At 47.0% G+C, this 27,946-nt stretch overlaps 1 protein-coding gene across 3 annotated transcripts; it reads right to left on the minus strand.

Annotated features, from left to right (window-relative positions):
* Positions 1–5,092: 5,092 nt before the first annotated feature.
* On the minus strand, positions 5,093–27,946 carry LOC113908178. Of its 3 annotated transcripts, none has more exons than XM_027568294.1 (5): positions 27,764–27,946; positions 19,532–19,728; positions 9,218–9,345; positions 6,373–6,519; positions 5,093–5,340 (listed from the first exon to the last, which is right to left on the minus strand). In XM_027568294.1, exons 1-5 carry the CDS (start codon positions 27,829–27,831, stop codon positions 5,110–5,112), a joined length of 771 nt encoding a protein of 256 aa, XP_027424095.1. In that variant the 5' UTR covers positions 27,832–27,946; the 3' UTR covers positions 5,093–5,109. The 3 variants fall into 3 exon arrangements, with proteins under 3 accessions (XP_027424095.1, XP_027424096.1, XP_027424094.1); XM_027568295.1 differs by having other exon boundaries at positions 5,110–5,340; positions 6,373–6,546; positions 27,799–27,946; XM_027568293.1 differs by having other exon boundaries at positions 5,110–5,340; positions 6,373–6,546.

Genomic DNA, 27,946 nt, shown 5'->3' on the forward strand with positions numbered 1-27,946 from the left:
CCTTCCTGCACCTCACCTTGAGGTGCATCAGGCCCAGCCACAGCGTGGGTCACCCTGTTGCCCCTATGCAGCCCACTGCCTGCATCCTTCCCCACCGAGCTCTGAGGTCCAGAACATGGCAGTGACCCACGCTGTGGCTGGGCCTGATGCAGTGGCTTGCCCTGGTCTCCCCTCCTCACCCGAGAAAGGCTGAGGGCACGTCGGTGGGCAGCTCAGTGAGCGGCAGAGAGAGTTGAGCTGCCGGGTGTCCAGTAGCCCATTCAAGTAACAAGGCAAAAATGAGAGTAAGCGTTTCCTCACTGTGATGGTAGAAGCAGGAGTCCCAAACCGGAGGAAACACCATCCCCAATTCTGTTCCTCTGATGAACAGCGAGGGGCAGGTGGTCTTGTTGCGAAGGGAACCCCAACAAAAGGCCCTGTAGTTTTATGGACCCTGGGGTCGGAAGAGAGAGGAGGGGGCTGGGAGCGGAAAAGTCCTGGGGACTGCATCCGGGTGGGGAAATGTCATGGTTTCACCCTTCGCTCTGCCTGGCAGAGGCTCTGAGGAAGAACCCCGTCTACCCAAGACCTTGGGTAAAGAGACCCAAGAATGAAGGCGCCCGGCTACGTTCTCCAAATGTGAGAAAAGCATGGAGCCAGAGGGGCCCGAGTCTGATTGCGATTCCCTGTCCGTGGTCAGGCCTGAAAAGTCACACCGAGGCTTCTGACCAGGAATCAGACTGCTCAACATCCCACGCATCTTGCCCCAGGCCACGGTTGTGAGGGGCAGAACCCATCCTCAGGCGGATCTTAAGCTTTTCACCATCCCAGGAGCCTTCTCCCCGTTCCCTGGCTTTCCTCCTAACTTCCCCACTTACGGAACCATACGCCGCCAAAGGCCCAGTGGCTCCCTTGAGGGGTTCTCGTCGTGGAAACTGCCTGCCCTCCCCTTCAGCTGCCGGGAGGTGGGTGCCCTCATTTTTTACGCCAGAGCCCCAGAAGGCAGCAGCCAAAATTGAAAGATGTTGCCTCCAAGCAAATGGCAGATGAATCCATTGGCATTTGTCGGAGAGGCATGGGTGAAGTTATCAAGATAGCTCAGAAAAGAGCAAAGAACACATGAAGCCCAGGGCAGAATGGGTAAGAATGTGTGTGCTGGTTCTGAGCAAGTGTGGAATAGAAATTGTTGCTCGTCGGGGCTGTGGGGCAGAGGACAGGCCTGGGAGAGCATGTCCAGGCTCTAGAGGGTGCTCGTCAAATGCCCGCACGAGAGAGGAGGCAGGCGTGTGATGGTGTTCTTGTACTTTCTTGAAACTTCATACTAGTGGATTATTGTAGTGGAACAATAGTGTGGATTAAATGAGGTAACGCCACAGAAGCTTTTAACACAGGGCCTGGAACAAAGTGATTACTCAGGATATGCTGGCTGATGCAATCATTATTACTTCTCACTGATGAATCTTGCCTTGCTCGAAGCCAATAGTAGAAGAAAGCTCTGTCTACATAGGTCTTGCCTTGTGTATTAATGGGTTCCTGCAAAGCTGTATATAAATCAGATGTATTGTCAGTTGTGAATTAAATTGACAGTTCTTCCTTTTAATGCTGGAGCACATGGGCTAAGTGTTGGAAATCTCCTCTGTGGGTCTCAAGCTTTCATTGGCTTCCATTGTGATTGTCCAGAGCTTTTTCTCTGCTCCGGTCTGGGTGGAAGGCTACACCTTGTTTAAAGGAAAACATGCCCCGGTTGGGTAGCACTGATGTTAAGCCCTCACTGGCCCCCATACAGAGCTTGGCCTTTGGGTATGGAATCCTCCTGTGGTATGGAAACAGCAGGTGGGAAGGAGTGGCTCACGGAATAAAAGGAGAGAAATCCGGAAACTTATACACAAACTGCCAGGTTATGCACAAGATATGCAGGATGGTTTCTTAACCCAGATGGCCAGTTAGCCTGCAGGCAGGTAGAGTAGTGATGGGGGCAGCATTAGACAGCCCTCTACCATGGATCCTTCTAGAAAAGGAACTGGGTAAGTTCTTGACTTCCTTTGCTGGTAATTTCATCCCCAAGAAGGTGGGCAAAACCACACAGAGGTCTCCTGGGTCCAAATTCTGCTTCTGCGACTTATTAGCTATGTTTCTTGACTCTGTTTTCCTCTTTGGAAAGTGGGCATAACAGTAGTACCTACTTCATAGTGAGCTTGCTGAAAGTCAATGAATCGATACACTTAGTACATGGTAAATATCAGTATGCGATAAATTTTAGCTGTTAGTGTTACTGTTACTTGAGTTCATATTTGTGATGGAAAATTTAGATGGACATAATCATAGACCTATGGAAAATTTTTAAAAACCTAAGGTCAGCAAAGCAGGTACCTTAGCCAGAACTTTCAAAGGGAAATCTGGGTTAAGACAGCTCAGCAAGGTTTTCCTGTAAAGAGCCAGATAGTAAATATTTTCAGCTTTGGGTCTCTGTTGCAACTATTCAACTCTGCTATTGTAGCATGAAAGCAGCAGTAGACAATATGCAAACAAACTGTCATGTCTGTGTTCCAATAAAACTTTATTTATAAAAACACGAGGAGGGCCAGATTTGGCCAGAGAACCATAGTTTGTGGATCTCTGGCTCAAGCAAAATGGGAAACACTAAAATATAATATTCTGCCTGTGTTAATTGTAAGTGGTATCAGTAAGATGAAAAGCAAGCAGGCAATTAATCAACACAGCTGCAGAGGGAGCTGTTTGCCTCAGATTGAGAGAGGACGTGTTTCCAAATGACGTATCTGATAAACGGTTAGTATCCAAAGTATATAAAATACTTATACAACTCAACAACCCCAAAACAAATAATTCAATTAAAAATGGGCAGAAGAAATGAACTGACGTTTCTCCAAAGAAGATATCCAGATGGCCAACAGACATGAAAAGATGCTTAGCATCACTCATCATCAGGGAAATGCAAATCAAAAGTACAATGAGATATCACCACACACTTGTCAGAATGGCTAAAATCAAAAACACAAGAAACAAGTGTTGGCGAGGATGTGGAATAAAAGGAACACTCATGTACTGTTGGTAGGAATGCAAACTGGTTCAGTCACTGTGGGAGACAGCCTGGAGGTCCCTCAAAAAAATTAAGAATTGAATGATACTATGATCCAGCAATCACACTACTAGGTATTTACCCCCCAAATACAAAAACAGTAATTTAAAGGGATACATGAACCCCTATGTTTGTTGCATTATTATATATAATAGCCAAATTATGGAAGCAGCCCGTGTCCATCCATAGGTGAATGGATAAAGAGGAGATATATGTATATATCCATCTGATGTCTTCTTTGGAAGAATGGAGTATTACACAGCCATAAAAAGAATGAAATCTTGCCATTTGCAATGACATGGAGCTAGAGAGTATAATGCTAAGCGAAATAAGTCAGTCAGAGAAAGACAAGTACCATATGATTTCACTCGTATGTGGAATTTAAGAAACAAACAAAAAAATGAGCAAAGGGGAAAAAAAGAGAGAGACAAACCGAGAAATAGACTCTTAACTATAGAGAACAAACGGATGGTTACCAGAGGGGAGTGTGGTGGTGGGGAATGGGCTTGTGATGAGCACCAGGTGTTGAATGGAAGTGTTGAGTCACTCTACTGTACACCTGAAACTAACATAACACCATGTGTTAATTATACTAGCATTTAAAATAAAAGTAAATTAAATTAAAAAAGAAACTCCAAGAAAAAAAAAAAGATAAAAGAGAAAGGACAGGTGCTCCGAAGAGGAGGAACTGTAGCGTCTTCTGCAGGATAGCGCTATAAGGAAGAAGACACCATGGCTTTGGTAACCATGGCAACAAGAGAAAGGACCCGGAAGTGGATCAGGTGGCCTGTCAAGAGGTGTCAGGCAATGGTAGCAAATGGCAACCCAGTGAAAACTATGGGAAAGAGATCGAGGCCCAAAGGAAACCCGGCATGACCAATAATGGCAAGAGAATGAAAAGCAATCTAAAAGTGCCCGGATGCAAACACTAGTTGTCTCTAAAAGGTGTGATTTGGGTCATTGTTATTCTCTTGATTGGACTTTAGAGTAGTTTTTATTATAAGCATCCATTACTTTTATATTTTTTCAAGATTTTATTTATTTATTTGACAGAAAGAGAGACACAGCGAGAGAGGGAACACAAGCAGGAGGAGTGGGAGAGGGAGAAGCAGGCTTCCCGCTGAGCAGGGAGCCCGATGCGAGGTCTCGATCCCAGGATTCTGGGATCATGACCTGAGCCGAAGGCAGACGCTTAACGACTGAGCCACCCAGGTGCCCCGATCCACTACTTTCAAAATCAAAGGACAATGAAAGCCAGTTAAGGTGGAGGAGGCTTCTTGGAGGAGCAACCTTAGGATGGATGTTTAAAAATTATAAGAAGATAAATTTCACCCAGTGCAAACAGAAATTTCTCACTGTAATGGTCTGACCTGCACACTAGTGAGTGTCCACTGTGGCAGACATTGATTTGATTCCCCCATCAGTCATTGTATTACTTTCTTTCAGTGATGGTAGAACTTGCTTCCCAGCTTTCCTTTTGGTTATAGCATGGGCAAGCTGCACCATCCTAGCCAAGGAGAATTGCTGAAAAATCTGCTGAGTGGTTCCCAGAAAAGGTTCTCCTTGTGTGTATGTGTGTGTGTGTACACGTGTGCATGTATTTGTAGCATGAGGAGAAACTTTGGCCATCCTGTGTTTGATGTGCTCATGTGAGGATGTGGTGTTTGGTGCAGTGGCAACCACTTTGTCACCACGAGGAGTGAATCCCAAGGTTGCCATCCAACACTCTGGTGATGGTAGAGCAGGAGATGGAAAGAGTGCGGTTCTTGATTCATTGAACTGTAGCCGTCTCTGCCCCCATCTTTAGACTTCTGAGAAAAACCTATTGAGGATTCATTTCTAGTTAAGTATTGCAGCTCCTAATTGTCTCACTCTCCCCAGAATATTCACACAGAGGCATGTTGGTGGCTCTCAAGTTATCTAAATGTTAAGTCAGGTTTGAGAACGTTTCAGTGTTCCTGAGTCTCTGGTCTCTAACTGTTTTAATGCAAAGCCTTGCAATAAGGTGCCAGAATGCAGTTTTAAAATTTTTATTATTTCATGTCATTAGATTTTGTTGCTCTAACTATTGGGGGGAATAAAGGCATTTTAATGTGACTCGCTGGCTTCTCTTTCTCGTGGTTGCTGTCATCCTTTCTCACACCCAGCTCTGTGGAAGACAAGGATAAATCCTGGAGATTCCCTTCAGCGGTACAGGAAATTCCCATTCTCTGCAGGTGCGGACTCATGGGCAGGTCTCGGGGAAACACCAGTCTTTGCATCTCCTACGAGGTGGAGAATAATGGCAATGACGTACAGTGTGGGGGGCAGGGAACACTTGCTCTAGCATAGCAGGTTCATATCCTGGCTCTGCACTGAGCAATGATAATCTTGGGCAAGTTACTTAACATGTCTCAGCTTTTCTTGGCTCATCGATAACGTGAGGGTGATGTTAATGTGGTGGAGGTCATGAAGATTCAGGATTGGTAAAACCTTTAGCTGCCACATGGTACAAACCCAACACATGGGTGCTGCTCTTCCCCATCCACAGGAAAACAAGGTCATGCTGCCAACTGATGAAGTGAACAAGGTTGGGAAGGAGTGCCCGAGTGACAATGCAGGAAGGTGGTGAACAGAGTTTGTTAACAAAGGAAATTCCAAGGCCCCACCCAAACCCTCTGAACTGAAATCACTATAAGCCTGGGAATTTACATTATAATCAGGCTTCCTAAGTGATTCATATGCACACTCAAATGTTAGAATCATAAGCATGTATGTCTAGAAAGACATCACAGTAATGGTTTTAAGGAAATGCATTTTGGAATGGTCTCACTTGAATTGACCTGAGTCCAGAAGGTCACAGGTAGGGTAGAGGGATAGGAGCCATTCTCTTATCCCCAAAATTTCCCTCTTCCCCAGACCTCTCTCTCTTCTTGAAATGGTCTTGTTTCAGAACACAGCAGCTGCAACACTTTTGCCTTCAGATCTCCCCCTAAACCTAAGGTTACTGTCTGTTAGGGACTAGGCTACAGTTAGTCTCTTGTGGTAGATGGGATTGTTGTTTTCAGTTCTTCTCTCCCTCTTACCTACGAACTTGCAGTCAATAGAAATGGAATGAGTGTATTTCTCTGCAGGCTAGCAAGTGAGAAACATGGGGGGTTGTAATGGTAAGCCAGTAAATTTTAGGGTAGTTTGTTATGCAGCATTTTTGTGACCAGGATTGACTAACACATCTCTTAAAAGTGGAAAGAACTGGGGTTTGTCCGTGTTCTCACTGAAAGTCTTACAAACCCTTTTCCAAGGAGAAGCTTGCTCACCGTTGTGGCGAGGGCCTGGAAAGGGGAGAAGATGTGCCCAAACCGATAGCACTTGTGCACGTTGATGTCTCCAAAGCGACTGCGGCGCTCCTTCCGGCTGGCCAGTCTCTTCTCTGCCTTCATGTCCATGAAGTGCCGGAAGGGGCCCTGCTGGGGCAGATGGGCCACATGCACCTGCAGTGAGGAGCCGAGGGCCGAGGTAGCGCATGGTTTCCAAGTCCCATGTGCTCACACCAAGACAAGGCGTACTTTATAAAACAGCCTGCTCTTGTTCATGCCTCTTGATTATTGGTTGGATTTCCATTTACCTTTCTTAATTTTCTGTGGCCTTGGGAGACGGATCGAAGGGCCATCCCTTCTGTTTGTTGCTGGGAGTCTGGCATGCGAGATTGGGGGTCAGGGCACTGAGTTCTAGTTAGGAGCTTGCCACTCGCTACAGGAACTTGGGTACTCACCACCCACCTGTACGGTGGATTATTTACATGGTCTTTTTTCCAACCTTAAAATGGCACGGTTTATATGAAACTGGAATGTCAAGAATGCCGTGGGTTGCGTCAGAATGGCTAAAATTAACAAGTCAGGGAACGACAGATGTTGGCGGGGATGTGGAGAAAGGGGAACCCTCCTACACTGTTGGTGGGAATGCAAGCTGGTGCAGCCACTCTGGAAAACAGTATGGAGGTTCCTCAAATAGTTGAAAATAGAGCTACCATACGATCCAGCAATTGCACTTCTGGGTATTTACCCCAAAGATACAAATGTAGGGACCCAAAGGGGTACGTGCACCCCAATGTTTATAGCAGCAATGTCCACCATAGCCAAACTGTGGAAAGAGCCAAGATGCCCATCGACAGATGAATGGATAAAGAAGATGTGATATATGTACACAATGGAATATTATGCAGCCATCAAAAGGAATGAGATCTTGCCATTTGCAATGACGTGGATGGAACTGGAGGGTGTTATGCTGAGTGAAATAAGTCAATCAGAGAAAGACATGTATCATATGACCTCACTGATATGAGGAATTCTTAATCTCAGGAACAAACTGAGGGTTGCTGGAGTGGTGGGGTGGGAGGGAGGGGGTGGCTGGGTGATGGACATTGGGGAGGGTATGTGCTACGGTGAGCGCTGTGAATTGTGCAAGACTGTTGAATCACAGATCTGTACCTCTGAAACAAATAACGCAACATATTTTAAGAAAAAAGAAAAAGAAGAAGATAGCAGGAGAAGAAGAATGAAGGGGAGTAAGTCGGAGGGGGAGACGAACCAGGAGAGATGATGGACTCTGAAAAACAAACTGAGGGTTCTAGAGGGGAGGGGGGTAGGGGGATGGGTTAGCCTGGTGATGGGTATTGAGGAGGGCACGTTCTGCGTGGAGCACTGGGTGTTATGCACAAACAATGAATCATGGAACACTACACCAAAACAAATTATGTAATATATGGTGATTAACATAACATTAAAAAAACCAAAAAAAAAAAAAATGAATGCCGTGGGTTGCAAACCCTCCTTCTTGGAGGGAAGGGGCAGGAGGCAGGGTGCCATGTGTGTTGCAGGGTCCTATCTTGTGATTCTAATCTGGCTTCTATTAGAAACTGAGGCACAAAGGAGCCCCGCCTGCATTCTGCTAGGAGAGACACCGTAAGGGGCACAGTGGATTTCCCAAGCCAGAGAGTTCCCCTTCACAGCACCCGCTGCCTGGACCCCGCTCTCTATTGGGTGCCACTGCCACGACGGTGTCAGTCCCTGCCTTCCAACTGCCGTGATGCTTGCTTCCACCTGGTCTTCCCGGTTCCTGATGATCCCACCCTCACTCGGATCCCTGTCTCGCCCTAGCCTCTCTGGGCTGACAACAGAGCATCAGATTCTGCCTGAACACAAGTTTCTCCAAGGAGCTGCTACCCTTGCTAGCTCTGTCCGTGTGTGGCCAGTGGGAGAGTGGTGCCCAGCCTAGATTCTGACCCCGGGGCCACCCCGGGCAGGCCCTGCCCTCCCTGCCTGCAGAGGACGCTCAGCAAACACTGTCTGTATCCACAGCGTGACACTTTTACACGCCACAGAGGCAGGGACACGGTTGGGAACATGGGTAGGGGACGGATTCCTGTTGCTGATGACCGAACGTGCCCTCCTTCCTGGCTGACACACCTGCGAGGGTGGGGGCTGCTGAGGAGTGGGCAGCTGGACACACCGCGGGAACCTCATCCCAATTAGGGGCTTGGGCCATTTCCTGCCTCCTACACAGCAGGAAACATAGATGCGTGTTGTTTTACTTCTCTGCAGCATTGACCATAAGAAGCCCGAAGGACACTGTGCTAGGAGCTCTGGAGGTGGGCGGGCGAGCTGACCAAAACCAGGGGCCACTGGGGAGTCCAGAGATCCAACATCCCACTTCCTGCATGGAGAAACTGAGACCCAGCCAGGTGGGAGGACTGTCTCTTGCATGGAGTATAAATGCACTGCATTGCTTCAGGGTGGTGACTCTGTTCCGAGGAAGGCAGTGTTCAGAGCCCACCTTGAAGAGCGACAGCAGGAAGCCGCAGGAAGGTGCATGGGGCCCGGGCACCCCGAGCACTCTGGACGGCGCCAGAGCCCCCCGGAGGGCAGAGCACGTCTACAGGGCACAATGAGAGGCCTCCAGCCGGGCCTCCTCGGGGCTTCCAGACCCTTTACCCCAGGGATCTGTGTCCCCCACTTGACTTCCTGTGAGCGTCTCACTCTGCTCACTCCTGCTCCTTTGGTCTTTGTCAGCGCTTTGTTTGCTGAGCGTACCCCCGTGTGGGGCACGCTGTCATTCCTCAGTGTGCAAAGGGTGAGGGGAAAAAGGGATCCTTGGAAGACTCACGTCACGTATTCGTAAGCTTTTTGCTACTGGAGGAGAAAAGTCCCAGCTTCGTCCCACGGCTTTGGTGGTGCTCAGATTCGAGATTAATAGTGGATAAACATGTCCCAGTGGGACCGGCAGCTTCCAGTCTGTTCCAGGGAAGTGAGGAGAGAAATGCCATGCTGTTAGGATCCATGAACAGCGCTAGACCTAGGGTTCATTTCTCCGTGTTTGACCCCACCCACAGAATAGCAAGGGAGGTTCGAAGGAAGCAGATCCTCAACCCAGAGCCAAGAACAAAAGCACTCGTTAGGAGAGACACATGGAGCCTATAGGATAGTCTGATTTGCTTTTTGGAATATGATAAGCACAGTGGGCAGTTCTCTTTGCTAGGTGCATTATTGGCAAATTGTTTTGCTGATGCCACATGAGTTGAGTTAATTATTGCTCTGGGGGTTTAACTGAGTAGAGAAGATCATTACGGGCTTCACTACGGTCATTTAATTAGGTTAATTAAATAATGAATTATGTGACCCTCTCACTTTTTTGGATTTGTGCAGAATTATTTTTCCATATTCGCGCAGAAGTCGGCAAACTTTCTCTGGAGGGGCCAAATGGTAAATACGTTAGGCTTTGTGGCCATATCATCTCTGTTGCAACTACACAACGTAGTTGTTGTGGCACAAAAGTAGCCACAGATAACAAGTAAATGAGTAGGTGTGGCTGTGTTTCTGTAACACTTTATCAGTGGGCACCAAATGTAACTTTCATATCATTTTCATGTATCACAAAACATTATTCTCTTGATTTCTTTTTTTTCAGCCATTTAAAAATGGCAAAACCATTCTTAGTTTGCAAGTCATCCAAAACAGATGGCAGGACAAATTTGGCCTAATGGGCTGTAGTTTGCCACCCCCGGCATTAGTGGATGCTTCGAATACAACCCCTGCTGCAAGGAGACAAGTGCTAATTTCCAAAATAGAAACGAGGATTCTGAAGTTTTCTCAGCAATTTCAAAATTGCTGTGCAAGATAGACATCTGGCCCATGACCAAGCCTTAAGCAAACCAAGCCGAGGTTGGCTGGTCTAATCCAATGCCAAAGTCTAGGGTTCCCAGGGAACTTGAAGCCATCCAGTTCATATTCTAGACGTTATGTGTGACCACATTTAAACCAACTTAGGGATCCAAGGCTCATTTAGAGATACAAGACTCTCTAGTCCTAGAGTAAATATCTCATCACCGTGACCCTTAATCACTGATTTTCACACTGACGATTTTGAAGCATGCAATGCAGTCCTGCCACGGTGTAATTTAACTTCCTACTGTCCAACTGTCCAACTGTCCAACTGTCCAACATGTTGGACAAAATTGCTTCTCCGCCGCCCCCCTGCCCCATGCACCAAAGCCATAACTAATGGCAAGACTCCACCTCTAGGTTTTCCTCTACTGAGCCAGCCATGATGTTAGGTGTTGCTCCTTTCCTTTTCTCTAGATTTTAGGAGCCAATGTTGTGGACAGCCAGGGTGGAGACCTGGGTCTGGGTGGTGTTTGGTCATGTGGTTCTTGAAAGCTTTCAGCAACCCCGGGATGAAGCATTGCTCTTCCAACAGAATTTCTAACTAGAGAATGAAGTAGGCTTGACATAGCAGTTTCCCCAGGATGCCAGAGTAAGTAGAAAAAAATAACACAGGGGCGCCCGGCTGGCTCAGTCGGTGTGGCAGCTGCCTTCGGCTCAGGTCATGATCCCGGGGTTCTGGGATTGAGCCCCGTATCGGGCTCCCTGCTCAGCAGGGAGCTTGCTTCTCCCTCTCCTGCTCCCCCTGCTTGTGCTCTCTCTCTCTGTCAAATAAATAAATCTTAAAAAAAAAAAATAACTCAGAATGACTTTTTCTAGCATCTGCCAAAATACTTAATTTTTGAGACCATAGTAAGGTTCCAACATTTTAAAAACCTTCATTGGTGGAAGTAGGGTGGTGGTGGCCTAGCAGAGCCCAGCCCAGGGTCTTGTACAAGGTGGATTCTCAGGAAGCATTTATAAGACAAATGAAAGGGGGAAGGTGTTTTGCGGGGGGGTGGTGTGTGTGTGCGGGGCATGAACTGCCAGCTGAACTCCTTCTCCCGTCTCCGTAGGGACATGTGTTATTCTGGGGGGAAGGTCCCCTCTAGACCCAGGCAGACCAAAACCTGTCCTAATTTTACTCCACCAGCTCTGTCTGAAACAGCTGTTTCCCTGGCTCAACGTTATCTTAAAAGAGGCATCCAGGGGCGCCTGGGTGGCTCAGTCGGTTGAGGATCTGGCTCTTGATTTCAGCTCGGGTCATGATCTCAGGGTCGTGAGACAGAGCCCCGCCTCGGGCTCTGAGCTGGGCATGGAGCCTGCTTAAGATGCTGTTTCTCCCTCTACCCCTCCCTCCCCCATCTAAAAAAAAGAAAAAAAAAAAGAGGAATGCAGCTTCTCTGGGCTTTGCCAAAGCCTCCTCAGTCAGTGTTTGCTTTCTGCCGCATTGGCAATCAGTCCTGCTGGAAGCAGGGGCTATTCTGCAGGTGGAAGGAGCTAGCCCCCACCCAGCTCAGGGTGCGGTCCCGGGTTGTGGAGAGTGCCCCTTTGTTGGGAGAAAAGCTCTGGAGGGTTAGAAGGGATGGGAGGGGTGGAGGCTGGGGCTTTGTGTTGTTCTTTTTCCTTACGCAATAATTATGACAATTTCGGCAGTTTTTATGTACTTCTCCTTGGTAATTTTTTTTCAGGGTGGCGTGGGGGAGGAGAATGGTTGCCAGGGAGAGGAGGGGAAGTTGGAAAGAGGCTGCCCTCTGGGAGTGATTAAACCCTGGAGAGAGATACACGTAGTCCTAGAAGATGGAGAAAGTTTTTAAAAAGATTATTTACAACTTAAAAAGTAGCTTCCTGTCCTCGATCCAGAAAGCACTTCTTGTCTGGTCCAGGAAGGGCATCTTTGCATCTTGGCATTAGACTCTGAGCTCTTGAAGGCACAGTTTGGGTTCCCCTGGTCTTTGAAGCCCCAGCACCCATCCTGAAACTTGGCATACAATAGGTGCTCTATACATGCAGGTGACAGTAAATAAAGACTGAATGAATGAGCGGAAGACATGCAGCTTTCTGGGCAATGTATTCTCTGCTCAGCACCCTCCCAGCTACTCCCCACCCAGAGGCGGGCTGTCTGTGAAAAGGAACAGCAGTCCAGACCTGGGAGAGCGGCTTGAAAAGGTGTGAAATGTGTTGAATTTCAGTCTCTTTGCTGCAAGTAAATGGGAAAATCCTTTATTGCCGCTCACGCTTCTGGCCCATCTTGTCTTCGACAGTTTCTCTTTAAGGGGAATTTGGCTTTCAGACTGTGGGAAACTATCAGACTTTGGCTCCAGCAGAAATTCTCATCCCTGGTGGTGTGTTGGAGCCTCCTGGGGGAGAGGGTGGGGCTTAAAAAATTCCAGAGCAAGGCTGCACCCCAGCAAAATGCACCTGTGTTTCAGCAGGTGGGACCCTGGACAAGCCCTCCAGGGGATTCGACCGTGAGCAGCCAAGGCTAAGAAACACTGAGGGAGAGTTGAGTTCACCTGTGCTGACACAGTATTACCAGACAGCCCTCCTCTGACGGCAAGTTAGCGGCCAAACCAGAGGGGATTTTAAGGGTGGAAATAATAGTCCTGTGGATTATAGTATTCAATTGGAGTCAGCACTTTTTATTTTTGACAGTGGCTTCAATAAGTGAAAAAAAGCAACCCTGAGTCTTTGTATCAAAAAGTCATTTAGTTGGATTTTAAAGCTTTATTGCTTTTTGCCAGATTTGAATGGGGTTGGGGTGGGCAGGGGGGAGTATTTAGTGTTAGAGAAATGCCGTAACTTTTTTAGAGCAAGGTTTATGTTATTATTTTCTGAATCCGCAGCTCCTAGTGTGGGGCCTGCCGTGTAGTACTTAGAAATGCTGGAATATTATAGCAGCTGTTGCTGGCTGGATGCTTCCTGTTATATTCACCATCTCATTTAATCTTCAGAGCGACCATATAAGATGGGTCCTATTTGTATCTTCATGTTGAAGGGCGTGGTGGGCTGACTTCTAAGATGGTCTGAGATTTTGCCCCCTATTATGTGTGCCCTGTATAGTCCCCTCCCCTTGAGTGTGGGCAGGACCTGTGAATATGATGAGATATAGCTCATGATTATGTTACATTGTGGCAAAGATGAAGGGATTTTGCAGATGTCATCAGGGCCCCTGATCAGTTGACTATAAATTAATTAAAAGGGAGTTTATCTTGGGTGGGCCTGACCTAATCAGGTGAGCCCTTTAAAAGAAGTTTCGGGGGCTTGAGACTCAAGTCATGCTGGCCATATAGAAGCACGCCACCAGGATTTCTTTTTTTTTTCTTTTTTCTTTTTAAAATATTTATCTGAGAGAGAGAGAGAGGGAAAGAGAGAGCACACACATGAGCAAAGGCAGAAGGAGAGGGAGAGAGAGAATCCCAAGCAGACCCTGCACTGAGAATGGAGACTGACACAGGGCTCTTGATCTCACAACCTCGAGATCATGACCCCAAGATCATGACCCCAGTTGAAACCAAGAGTCCGACTTTGTCACCCAAGCACCCCAACATGCCATCAAGATTTCTAAAGCTGCAAGCAAATGGACTTTGGCAACGACCCTGAGTCTCAAATAAGAGCTGAGCAGAGGACCCAGCTAAGCTGTGCCTGCACTCCTAACCCATAGAAGCTGAGATAATGAGCAGGCATTGCTGCAAGTGCTACATTTGTAGTAATTTGTTATACAGCAATGGAAAACTAATACACTAGTGAAAGAATAATGATGCAGAGAAGTCACAGGACTTGGCCAAGGTTGCACATTAGGAATGGTGGAGCTGTGAGTGGAACCCTGCTATTTCTGACCCCTTGTTGTTTGACATTGACACTAGTGTCGGTTTGTGAAATAAGGCTCATCTGTATCAGCTCCCCTCTTTTCTGTAAACTATAAATGGGACAAAACCAAGGCTGATACCAAAGCCTTTGTGAAATGAAGTAGAATCATAGCAAATGTGGAGACACATTTGGAAGTCATGCCCAGGAGAAGGGCTGAGGAAAATTCTTTTAAGAAGGACCGGGAGCACAAAAGCCAATTTACCAAACATCAAAGAAACCTCAAGAAAAAAAAGAGACATGACCGTGGTCACATGGTGACACCCATCTGTTTTGCTCCCGATGGGAGGATGCCGACCTACTTTTCTGATTGGATCCAGAGTTTAGACCATCATGATTATTAGAGTTGCCCTTCCTTAAAGAAAAGCTAATCTTTACTTCTAGTATTGGTAATGTACATTTTAATCCAGCTTTTCCAGTGTGTGTGTGTGTGTGTGTGTGTGTGTGTGTGTGTGTATAAAAGTTTGTTGGAGGGAAAGGGGTGTCTTGGAAAGTTACTATTTTCTTCCAGTCAGCTAGAATGTATTTTTCTCTTTTATCTTCATTCATCTGTTCTCTTTTTGCTTGGGAGATAGGTGTGATGCACAGAGGTGAGCAGCCATTTTGTGAACATGAGGATTTATCCTCATGATAAGAAGGCTATGAATGGCTTGGGTCTCTGATGCCATCATGGAGACTCCTACCAGCCCTGAACTACCTTCCTCTGGACATCTTGTCATATGGAGGAAATGCACTCCTCTTTCTGTTGGTGGAACTTTTTTCTTCTTATCCCTTCAGGGCAAATGTAATTCTGTCTGATATAAAAATCTAAAAGATAAGGTACACTCCCCAAGTATTTGAAAAATACTTGGTAAACTGTCCAGTATTAACATGTGCAAGGAACAATTCAACATCTTTATTATGATTTAAGGATCCTTTTCTAGAGTTATAATCAGGGTGAGAGGGGGATTCAGGGATGCCTCTCTCCTTCATTACTGACTCGTGGGAAGTATGCATAATGGTGTGAGATGGGGAGGAGGGTGGCTGAAATAGAATTTAACCACAATAATGAATCACTCATTGGCCTTGATGTGTTTAATTTTGTCTGAAGCACAGAAGACCCAAAGAATTGCTCTTTGTCTTTGAGCAGCCCGTAACCGAGCATCTGTTTGGGATCTAAAAAGTAAATTCAGCTTTGGGGAAAGATGAGTAGGCTTAGCCACTGCACACACCAGTGAGGCAATCGCCTGCGTCATTAGACCCAGGATCTGCAACAAGAAGGGGACAGACCCACTTTTCCCTTCCTGGTCCAATCACAGATGAATCACTGAATTCAGCTCAGGAGCACCTAGACAAACTGTCTCTCATTCAGAGGACAATGATGGCAACGGTGCAGACTCTATAACCCTAAAACTCTCTTGGGGCGCCTGGGTGGCTCAGATGGTTAAGCATCTGCCTTTGGCTTGGGTCATGATCCCAGGGTCCTGGGATCGAGCCCCATGTCTGGCTCCTGGCTCAGCGGGGAGCCTGCTTCTCCCTCTGCCTCTCCCCCTGCTCGTGCTCTCTCTTTCTGTATCTCTGTGTCTCGAATGAATAAATAAAAAAACTTAAAAAAATTAAAAACAAAAAACCCCTAAATCTTGTGGTTTGGGGCATGGCTGAAGGAGGTGGAAATAATAAGACCGAAGAAGAGAGAAGAACCCAATGGGAGGCACAGCAGTTATGAAAGACAGCCTCATAGAAGAGTGATCAAACCCATCTCACCCAGCCCCAATGGGTGGAAATGGAACCAGCGGTGGAAGCTTCCAGGAGGCAGTTCTGGATTTGGAGTTGGATTTGCTCACGATGTTAACAGCTGCAGCTGCCAAAGACAGAGTAGCCCATCTCAGCAGATGGTCATGTCGTTGCTGGTGCTTTAGACCGAATGACTGCTTGTGGAGATGGTGTACAGGGATCCCAGCGTTCACATGTTCACTCCTCCACTCAGTGACCTCACTGATGGATTAGAATTCTTAGTGTCTACTAGGTGTCAGGTTCTTAGTGGTCACACTACGACCTTGAAGATCTCTCCCAACTTGGTGATTCTCGGATGCTCTGAGCACAACGAGCTCCGTTCGGCATGAGGCAGAACCGAAGCACCAAAATCTGGGATGAGTTGCACAAAGCCACGAGGCATGTCAGTGGCGGACCCGTCATCATCTCTGAGCTTTTGCTCTGTTTCCTCTCCTTTCTTTTTCAATCATCTGCTGCTTTCAGAGAAAACCAAGTCATGCTCTGCTAAACCATCAAGGCTTGGGGAGCGTGTTTAGACAGGATGTGCAGTTACCCAATACTGGTCTGAATGCTGTGTTTTCCTGACTCTGACAAATTGGAGCAAGCTCTCCTTTTGATCTACAATCTTCCAAATCGCCCCAGATCCCCCCGAGCGGGGGCGGGTCATCAGCAAGGGATGTGGTTCGGATTTCATACAACACATGGCTTTCTGACGGGGAGTGGCTGCAGATCCTACTGATGCAGTCACCCCTGCTCTGCTCTGCCCTAGGATTCCAAAGATTGCTGTGGAAAGTGCACATTTCCAAGCAAGCCCATTTCACCCAGTCCTTAAACATGTATGAATTTCCCTCCCTTCCTTTTTCTATCCCCCCCCATGCACACATACACACACACACACACACACACACACACACACACACACACACACACACACACAGTCCACCACTCCACTGTCGATCTTTGCATCCTACCCCTATGGATGTTTCCTGCCAGGATCTCTTGCTTGGCGGACCCTCTGTGAGGTTAGGAGTGCCTCTCAGGTGGTGAAAGGCAGCCTCGCTTTTGCAGCTGGGCATTCCACAAGCAAGCAAGGGGCCATTTTTACTTCTGAATGTGGCAGGCCTGCAAGATGGAGTGAAAGTAAATTGGCAGCTGTGTCGGACCATCTGACGCTGGGAAAAGCATCTGTTGGAAAACTTGCTTTGTAATTTCCTGAGCCTTTCGGGGTCAGAAGTGGGTAGAAACCCCCAAATGGAAGAAAAGCTTGATTACTTTCAAGGGGGAAGAAAATACGAACCAGAAGGGCTCACATGGGGGCAGTCTGTGGATTCTGAACTTCAGGCTCCCAGGATAAATGCTTCCTTCCAAAGCTTCCCAAAGCACTCCTTTCTTCTGGAGCAAGCACTGGAATCCTCCTGAGATAATTGATTTGGCCCAGACTGGACTGTAAGTGGGTGGGAACGCAGCTCACATGCACCCTCTGCCAACATTGTTCTGGAAGGCTGGGGATGAGCTGGAGAACAGCACGGGGCCCCTTAATGCTTTCACGCATTCGTGTCTTTGATTACTGGTTTTATTCACCAAGGTATTTTCAGCACTGGAACAGAGCCTGACGCGGAGTGGGTGCTCAGCAAAGATTCAGGGAGGGAGGGAACGCATCCATTTTTGTATCCCATGCACTCCCTAAAGTTCTTGTCGCTTAGCTGACTTGTATAAATGGCTGCTCTGGGAAACCGAGGTCAGAAAGCAAAGGGGGGCTCTGATCACTAAACAGAACTGGAAAGGAATATAAATTGGGAAGGTCGGAAGAGTGGGGGAGTAGCATACTGCTCTGTGGAGGAGGTATCTGGAAAAGCCCTGGGCTTCTGTGCGTTCCTTCAACAAGCCTCTGAGCTCGGAGACAGGAGGAGGCCAGAGGTTTCCCCCACATGCCTTGGAAGTTTACAGCTCATCCTCAACTGTGTCTGCAACACAGATTTTGCACTTGCTTGGCTTCAAGGCTGAGGCCTTTATTCCAAAATAAAGGGTCTCCCCTCTCTCTCCTACATCACTTTGCTACATCTCTTCTCTTCCCTTACCCTGCAATTCTCCTTAATTACTAGTTTCAGTCCTGGGGGATAAGACTGAGCTTTGCAAAAACAAAAAACAAAACAAAACAAAATAACCCCCCCACTTTTCAAGTTCTGCCTTATATGATTCCGTCATCATGGCTTTCATTGGCCCAAATGAGACTAAAACTGAGACGGCTTTTAGGGAAGCGAAACTCTGACTTTCAAGAACTGAGCAATGGCCGCATAACGAAAGCCCTTTCTGATTCCATGCGGATAGGTCTCTGGGGGTAATTAGGAGAATTTATGTATCCCCTTCTGGCAACTATCATTCGTCACTGTGTTTAGCACGTGGAATAAGTGATGGTTCCATGTTAATGATCAGAAAAGGTTGCGTCTTCCAGGTAGCAAATGAGGCTTAAAGATAATTTTTATTTATTTATTTATTCATGAGAGACAGAGGGGGAGAGAGAGAGAGAGAGAAGCAGAGGGAGAAGCAGGCTCCCAAGGAGCAGGGAGCCTGATGCGGGACTCGATCCCAGGACCCCGGGACCATGACCTGAGCCGAAGGCAGACGCTTAACCCTCTGAGCCACCCAGGCGCCCTAAAGATAACTTTTCATCTTAAAAATACCCCCCTCGCTCTCCCCTTCCCCGTTGGCAGGGGGGCACACTTAGCAGAAATGCCGTGTAGATGTATTTGCAGGAGGTTTGACTTCTTTAGCGAGAGGAAGATAGAGATGCAGAGAGGAGTCGCCCCAGCCCCCTGGGCACAGACAATGCGGGCTACTCCGTATGTTTGGTAAATCAGGGTTGGTAAATTGGAGCTTGAGAGCCATAGGCAAGGGTAGGTAAGTCATCCCTTGGGGAATAGGTAGGTGAGGCAGGGGAGAAGGGACAGAGAGGTGGGTTGGGGGTAGAATTTACAAAAGGAGAAACAAGGAGACATGCTTCCAGCTGGCTTAGCTGCTCTCCCGTGGATCAGCTCTCTGGCCGCTGCCTCCTACTCTGAAGACACCTGCCACCAGTACTAAGTGATTCATTCCACATACTAGAAGGGAGACCTTGTTGGCCACTGGCTCTTCCTGCCTCGATGGGACATGGCTGGGGCTCAGGTCCGTGCTTTGCTGGGTTGAGAGGCAGCCCAGTGTGGAAGAGCCCAACTCAGCAGAAGCAAAGGTGATCAATGGGGAAAAGGGTTGGGGTCCCTTGGCCAGAACAAAGCCATCCCCCCCCTCCCCGGAAAAGTGCGCTCTGCTTTTCCTCCTGAGTCTCAGATTCCATTACTGAGAAGATGAGGCCGCCTCTGGGGCCCATGACACAGAATGAGGCCCCTGAGCTAATCAGCATGCACGGCCTTTCATTCCATTGTTGTGGTCCTTTCCGGCTCAGCCCTGGATCATACCTAAGTATGGGAATTAGAGCTTTGGAGCCAGAAGTTCAGTCATGAATAGCAGTAGCTCTGCAGACTTGCTGTTTGCAACCACAATGCTTTTCCTACCCCAGCAGCTGTGACCCTGCATGAGAAGGTCCAGCTCGGGGACCCAATTTAATAAACCCAAGGGTCCCTGCAAATGCACAGGGACGGGGTCTGCAGCCCCGGGCTGGCCTTACCCTTGGCATCTTTTCTCGGTTGCGTTCTGCCTAGAGATGGGCCTTCCTTCGTAGCCTTGTCACCTCCTGTGTCTTTTGCTTTGTCCTTAAAGACCTGGGCACCTTCCCCCTTCTGCAGCATCTGCCCATCAGGCAAGGGCCGGTCTTCGGGCAGACCGTCTTGCTTCTTGTTCTCCTTTTTCTTCTCATGGGGAGCTCTAAGGATAAAAAAATCCGCCATCAGATGTCATGTTCTGAGTGACTCAGTTACCCCCAAGTGAGTGGCCTGGCATGAGGTCAGAAGAGGAAGTTGCTGAACCGGAACTTCCAACTTCATGAAAAATCATTTAATCTGGGAAGAAAATAAATCGATGCTGTCAGCTTATTCTTGCCTATTTGCATAGTGCAGTCATGAGAGAAAGGTGGGAATATCCCCCAAGTAGTAGAACAATAGGAGAACAGGTGTCCCACATCTAATGCTTCCTGCGGTGCAACTAAGGAATTACACCCATATACACATGTATATATTACAAAGAAAACAGTTCCTACAGGGATGAGACACAGGAGATCAGGAAATATCTAAGAGCTGGTGTGTGTGTGTGTGTGTGTGTGTGTGTGTGTGTGTGTGTGTGTGTGTGTGTGTGTGTGTGTATCTTAAAGATTTTATTTGTTTATTTGAGAGAGAGAGAGAGAGAGAGAGCATGAGTTGGGGGAGAAGCAGAGGGAGAAGCAGACTCCACGCTTAGCAGGGAGCCCAATTCAGGGCTCGATCCCAGGACCTGAACTGAAGGCAGATGCTTAGCTGAATGAGCCACCCAGGGTCCCCTGGTGTATATGTTTTTAATATCAAGCAATTTTCTCTTTAATTTTTTTTGAGTATAGTTGACACACAATGTTACTTTATTTTCAGGTGCACAACGCAGTGATTTGACTTCTCTACGTTTTATGCTGTGCTCTCCACAATGTAGCTACCATCTGTCACCATAGCATTTCATTTTTAGAGGGTAGGGTTAATACACTGCTCATCAAACTGTGTTTTCTGTTTCTTTTTTCCCCCATTTCCCATTATATTAATTATTTGTGTTTGGGGAGAATATTCAGCAGTTCTTCAGTGATTTTTTTTCTTTTTTTTCTTTTTTAAAGATTTTATTTGTTTATTTTAACCATCTGAGCCACCCAGGCGCCCCTTTTATGTGTTTATTTTAAAAAGAGAGAGAGAGAGAGCACGAGCGGGAAGGGCAGAGGAAGAGGAAGAGAGAATCTCAAGCAGACTCTGTGCTCAGCATGGAGCCCAAGGAGGCGGTCTCAATCCCAGGACCCTGAGATCATGACCTGAATTGAAACCAAGAGTCAGACGTTTAACCGACTATGCCACCCAGGCGCCCCCTTCAGTGATTTTCCAACATCCAAGTCACCCCAGTGGACAAGACCCACAAGATCCTTCCTGACCTGACCCTGCTCCCTTCATCTTCTGTTCTACTCAACCTGCCCCCTCCCAACCCCAGGGCTCTTTCAACAGGAGAACCATCCCAGGGCCTCAGAAATGCTGCTGGCTCTTAGGCTTCTGGGACTGGCTTGTCTCTCTCCCTCTGCCTGAAATGTAACATTTTCCCTCTTTTCCTCCCCTGAACGGCTCATCCTCCTGGGGAACTCCTACTCCTCACTTCCTCTATGGTGCTGTTCATGACACCTTCTAGTTCTCACCCTGGGATATAGACCTGCCCTCCCTCTGGTCCCTGGTATCTTTTTTTTTTTTTTTTCCGAAGATTTTATTTATTTGTTTGAGAGAGCGAGTGAGAGGGCACGTGCTTGAGAGCACAACTGGGGGGAGAGGCAGAGGGAGAGGGAGAAGCAGACTCCCCGCTGAGCCAGGAGCCTGACGTGGGACTCAGTCCCAGGACCCTGAGCTGAAAGCAGACGCTTGACTGACTGAGCCACCCAAGCGCCTCTCTCTCTCGCATCTTTCAAGTGTCTCCATTTTCGTAATGACCAGTTGTGCAATAAATGGTCTGTTTTCATACCTACTTCCACTGTTAGATTTTATGTTCTGTGAAGTCACAGGCTCTATCTTGTTCACCAACGTCTCCTTAACACATAGCACTAGATCTAGCAAGAGGCAGATCCTCAGTCCACATTGGATGGGTGGATGGATGGGTGGATGGGTGAATGGGAGGATGGATGGATGGCAAGATGACAAAGTATTGGGTAAAGGTAGAGAAGAACAAAAGACAGTAGATTCAAAATATTAACTATGTGGAAGGGAATGTCAAGGGACATATGTAATCAACCTCAGATCTGCAGTGATGACCAGAGTTAGTTAGGAGCAGAAAGTCCAGGGAGCGCTTCTTGCTGCTGTACCCATGAAGATTGCATCTGGGATTCATCAAGAGTGTCCGACTATAGAAAGGGCTCAGAAAGCAGGACGTGACTTTTGCTTCGGAATTTTGTGGTTAGCACTAAGTGGCAGCATCTCTGGTGGATTTAACATTTTTCCCTGAAAGCCAAAGAAATTTAATCTGAAAACTGGCATCCTAGAGGTGATAATTAGAAGAGAATGGTTAAGGATATAGAAACATCAGAGTCTCTGCTTGGAGCCTCAGGTTAGGACCTGTCGTTGAAATAGCCTCACTGATGTTGGACAGAAACCTAAACATTTCTCCGTGCCATGCCAATTTTTTAACAGTGCACCATTTTTCTTTTATGAGTCTAAACTGGGTTTCTGAAGTTGTCGTTCCTGAAGCTTCTCTTCCCTTAGGGTAGTTCTCTTGCTCCTCTCAAAAGATCCACTTAAGCAGTTTGTGTGCCGCATAGTTGCAAGTAGGTGGGCAGTTCTTTAGAAAAACAAAATTCTTCAGCTTAAAAGAACATCTGCTCTGTGTCTGATCACTAGATACCTCCAACTTTTCTAGCAAGTTGTAACATTTGTACTGACAACCCTAAGGCACATTTTGGCACCTTAAGGAAATCTACACTCAATAAATGTGTTATTATACATGTCTCCAGTGCCCTGTTCGAGGACCCTCACGTGCCTCCCTCACTTTGGGATGCTTGCTTAATAAAGTTTTAGTTGTGCCTTACCTCCAACCAGACCCAGGCAGATATGCAAATGAGTGTGGGTCCACAGGACTCAATCAAGCCTTGCCTTGTCATCGGGGGACCGTTGGGGAGCTGGGGATGTCCTCCATGAGAGCACATTCTGGCACTTAAAAAATTATACTCACAAAATGTTGAAGGGAAGAGAATACTTTTTCAAGGGCCCCAAGTCAAGTAACCAGTGACCAGATTTCCATCTGTTTCAAATTAAATGTGTTTATTATCTTTGCATCTCCTTCTGCAGCTCCACATCGTCAGTTAGAAAATATCTTTGGGGATCTTAACTTATGCTCAAAAGCATGTTTTTTATAAGTTTAACTGGCTGTTTGCTTTCACACGCAGGCAGCGATATCTCCTCCTTCACTCTGAGTCTGTGCTTTATTGAAGTTGTGGGAGAGGGCTTATGGGTTCTATTCACTCAACACTCAATGTTTTGTTGTCGTTGTTGTTTTGTTTTGTGTTTCTTTGTTGCATGAGGTCCCAAACTCTATGTTAGTTGTTAGAAGTAGAGTGGAAACAATACAGTAAGTAAGTATATAAGTGAAGTAATTGTAGTTTGTGAAAGGTGCCAGAAAGGATATAAACAAGGGAGCCAGTAACTGGCAAAGGCCACCCTTTGGAATGGGTTATCCCAAAAGCCTCTTTGGGCAAAAGAATTAGGAGCCGAGACCTGAAGGTAAGAAGAAGCTGTTCAAAGAGACACTAGGGGATGAGCATCTGGGCAGAGGAAACAGTCACGGTAAAGGCTTCGAGATAGTCCAGGACTTAGACTATTTGAGGAAGAGAAAGCAAGCCAGTGTGGCTGGAGAGGACAGAGAGAAGGAAAGTGGTGTGTGATGCAGCTGGAGGGAGGCCCTCGTTGGGTCAGGCAGGGCCCCATGGGAAATGTTCAGGATTTTAGATTTTATTCCAGAAGCAAGCGGAAAGCCAGGAGAGTATGCCATGCTTGGATTTGCATTTCATGAGGATTAGGCTGGCCAATCCATGAAGAAGAGGTTGGAGAGGAGGAAGGGGAGGTGGGGAGGCTGGGTGGGAGGTGGCTGCATCAGCCTTGGTGTGAGAGGTGTGTTGGTGGAGGTGGGTGGGGGAGGGTGGGATGGAGAGGTTTTGGGAGTAGACTTGGCCAGCCCCCCCCCCGGCTAGAGGGGACAAGGGACAGGAAGACCCAGAGACCCGCTGGTGTTCTGACCTGAGCAACAAGTGGATGCCGGTGCTACTTACAGCGAAGGGGCAGTCCTAGGGGCGCAACGGCCATTGTGTGGAAAGGTGGGGACCGGAAATCCGTTTTGTATGTATGAACCTGTTTCTTAGCTCTAGGTAGAGATGAAGAAGTCTCTTGGCAATAAGTCTCTCAAAATGGTAAAGTTTATCATTTATTGGTGTAACTTTAGAAGTAATGACAGAAACATTTGGGACAACATGCCTTGGAGGTCCTGACAACTCAGGCTGGGGAAATTAGGGATGGCTCAAGGGTCAACAATAAATCTAACGAGTGGCATCGCGTGTGGAAATACGTAACCGTGGATTTTCTCCTCTGCAACTTCTCGTTTGATCAGACTTTATTCCTGTACTGGGATAAAGATGCTAGGTAAGGAATGGGTACAAGGAGTCCGAGAGCTACTGGTGCTGAGAGGATGGCAGAAACATCCAGAAAGGAAGATGAGAAACATGACATGGAGAGAGAAAGAAGGACTTGGGGCTGGGAAGACATGCTTAGGGGATGATACAATCTACTTATTTAATGTTGTCCTTTGAGTTTCAGTGAGTGGAACTCATTTTTTTTTTTTTAAAGCAACTCTACAAATGGCATTTGCTTTGCAAAGCAAGGATGAAAAACCATGAACTGAAGGACCTCATAGCATTTCTTCAGCTGCGTCTCTGCCTTCCTATTCATTTTCAGCAGATTCTGTTTGTTTTTCCACCAGCCTGCCCACTTCCGAGTACACGCTGTTCCACTCTTTACTTTGCTTATCTCCTTTTCCGTTTGCTTATCTCCTTTTCTTTTCTGGGTGGTGCTTTTAGAAAGCATAATATTTGGATGGTGGGGGAGCAGCCTGCAATGCAAAATGCATTATCTGGATGTTCTCACTGGCACCTGACTTAGAAGAGTAAGATTGTCCCTCTCGATTTCTGGTTTGCGTATCTACAATCTCAGAGTTGTGCAGGGGAAAGTCTTTGACTTTGGGTAGAAGAAGCCTAAGTTTGGGAGTTAGAGAGGCCTGAGTTGGTGTGTTAGCTCTGCTGTTTTCTATTTTGTGACTTCAGGCTTGTGACCTCATGTCTCCAAACCCAATGTTTTCATCTGTAAAATGGGTAATGATATATATGCAAATTGTGGGGTTGTTGTGGAGTTTAAGTGATATGACCCAGGTGAAGGTCTTAGCATGGTACCTAATTCATGCTGGTAATCACAAATAGCCCATCATATCATTCTTACTAAACTTACCAACATAATGGCTCAGTCAGTTTGATCAGAAACAAGCACTATTGGTAGGCTGTAAGGCTGTTGACAAGCGTTACAGTGTGGGTGGAGGGGTGCTGGGGTGCTGGGTGATGTTTCTCTGTCACAGTCTAGCAACTGGAAGCTTATAGTGTGTTTAACTCACCCATTTGTGAAATGGGATGAAAAATTGTAATTGAACAATTAAATTTAAAAATGGGGGCCTTTCTTACGCAGCATGGATTGCAAGCTTCTCTTTGAACACCGAGCTGGTGACGTGGGGCCCCTCACCGTTCCAGATGATGACTGTCAGCCATGACTTAAAAGCAGCTGATGCTGTGGTAGGAGGTGCTCTTCCCAGTTCCCCACTGTCCCTTCCCAGCTCTCTGCCCATTTTAGACAGCCTGGTCTTAGATCTTGTATGGACTCTTGACTAGCTTGTATGACCTTGGACAAACTATTTTCTTTCAAGACATTTATTTATTTACTTGAAAGAAAGCAAAAGCATGAGCAGGAGGGGCAGAGGGAGAGGGAGAGAAAGAATCTCAAGCAGACTCCACACTGAGCGCAGAGCCCTACACGGGGCTCCATCTCATGACCCTGAGATCATGACCTGAGCCAAAACCAAGAGTCAGATGCTTAACTGACTGCACCACCCAGGTGCTCCTTGGACAAATTCTTTAACTCTTTGTCTCAGTTTCCTCATCAGTAAACTGGAGATGATAGTAATGCTTACCCCGGAAGGTTCTTTTAAGTCTTAAAGCACATCAACAAAAAGCTTCTCAGGGTGCTTGGCCTACAGCAAGCACTGAGGGCTAGCTATTTTAGCATCAGAACACTTTGCAAATTTGTGGGCATCTAGTGGAAATCCAAACTTAGGTGAATACTGGAAGAAATCAAACTGGGGGTAAGACAGACGTATGTTACAGGGATATAATATTTTTTAAAAATACCAATGAGATTTTCTTTTTCATACACCCTTGTACTTGATCTGTTCCCCACACTCTCCTTTCAGGGAAAAGCTTCGGGGGTAGATACCCTCCATTGTCTGTCATAACCACCCTTTGCTTGTTCCCATCCTGGAGCTCACTGGCTGGGTTTTATCAATGGACTGTCTTGCCTCTGGTGTCCGGTTAGGTGTCGCCCATGGGATGCTCCAATAGGGGATTACAAGAGGGGAGAATCAAGATGCCAGTATTTATTCTTTTGGCTGGCTACTTCCGTGACCTGCTAGGACCCTTCCTAAAGGTTACAGGTTCTCTCTCCACACTCTATCCTTCTGGCTTTGGTAGCCCTTCCTTTGGTTCATCAGGTCTTGGGTCTAGAGGTGGTAACGGTTACACTGTTCCTTGCAGTTCCCCTGTACCTCTCCCATACCTTTGCAAAATCACTTTGATTTATTCTGCAGTGTAAGTCATTGGTTGATGTAGTTTCCACTGTCTTGGAGAAAATCAGAATTCTTATAGCAGAAAGGAAAGAAAGTGGAGTCAATGCTAAGATCCAAATTTTGAGGTGGTATTTTGAATCCACAGCAATGGAGAAATCAAGGTTTGTGAGGAAAGAAAAGAGTTTTCTGCGTTTCTCGTGGTTTCTCTTAACAGGGAAAGAATGAGTGTAGAGCAAAAGAAAGCCATAGTGCAGAACGGCAGAGGAAATGACCTAGGGGCAATTTCCACCCGACAGGAAGGGGAAGCAGAAAGCGTTGCCACGAGAGGTGGGAAGGCAGCTCTGAGAGGGTGAAACCTGGATGTGTACCACAGCTTGGTCACTGGGAAGGGGCTGCGTCCCCCCTCCGCCCCACCCCACCCAGGTTTCCCCTTGCCTCACCTCACTAGGCTTCCGCAAAATGGGAGTGATGAGGTGTCAGAAACTCTTACAGAAATTCCAGATGGTTTGAGGGAGATTCAGCACATCTTGGCTCACCCCACAGCCCCCCTGCTCTGCACTTTCCTACTGTGTCCACCATGGTCTGGAGGTGGTAGAACAGCCAGGATGGAGGGGTCTTTGAGGCCTGGGGTTTCTGTCAGCCCCGGTGAGAGGACACTCAGGAGTGAGAATGGCTGGGTCCTGGCATCAGCCTATGGTCAGAGCAAGGAAGCGAGAGGCCATGAAGCTCCCACACCTGGTGAACTGAGGGACCCTCTGGAGAGAGGGAAGAAACCACCTTTGAGCTGACGGAGTATTTCCCCAAATAAGGCTGAGTTCATCTCAAAGTGAAATGTTTCAAGCAGGAATAGAATAAGTTATCTTCATTGGCTTTTTCCCCCCCTCTGCCATCAAGGAGGAAAAGCAGCTCCAGAATAAGAGAGAAGTGATGACCGACAATGAGCTCCGTTTGTCCAGTACCTCTGAGTGTTCTGTGTAAAATCTGATGCTCTGTCCTTGACTTCCTCGCAAGACCGACCCTTTAACTGGACCTTTGTGCCAGAGCCGCTGAGTCATATTAAGCGTGGTGAATGCATTTAATCTAATACGGTCATTACTTTTACTTATTAAATCATCTTAATACAATAACGTTGAAGGAAATTAATACAGAAGAATATCCATACCCCCCTGCCTTATCCACAAAGACACTTTTTTTTTTTTTATGGCTTCTTTATCCATGTTGTTAAAATACTGGGTGACAGACGGGCCAAACCCTGTGCTTAAGAAAGCCTGTGCTCCCGGTAGCCAGAACTTGCCCCTGGTGGTATAAAGGAAGAGAGAGATGAGCTGGTTACCTGACATTGTCATATGGCATCAAGCTTTTGCTTACTTGGGAGAACTTCCAATTAGTGAAGTGGGACATTCCTAGGATGGTGTCCAGAGTCCACAGCGTTGATAGGATTTCACACTTTATTTCCGCCTCCTTAGCCTTTGCCCTTAAACAAAATCCCAGGATTCGTGGGGATCCCTCTCCATCT

This window comes from Zalophus californianus, chromosome 16 (genome assembly GCF_009762305.2).
Source record: "Zalophus californianus isolate mZalCal1 chromosome 16, mZalCal1.pri.v2, whole genome shotgun sequence".
Classification (NCBI taxonomy): Eukaryota; Metazoa; Chordata; class Mammalia; order Carnivora; family Otariidae; genus Zalophus; species Zalophus californianus.

Excerpts from the sequence above, each read along its gene's own strand:
- LOC113908178 (XM_027568293.1), bottom strand. The coding sequence starts at position 27,831 with ATGTCCCACTTCACTAATTGGAAGTTCTCCCAAGTAAGCAAAAGCTTG. Across the intron at positions 9,346-19,531 it reads ACCGAGAAAAGATGCCAAGG|ACTGGAAGCTGCCGGTCCCA; the intron begins GTAAGGCCAGCC and ends TCCCTGGAACAG. Across the intron at positions 5,341-6,372 it reads TCCAGGCCCTCGCCACAACG|GAGATGCAAAGACTGGTGTT; the intron begins GTGAGCAAGCTT and ends TCCACCTCGTAG.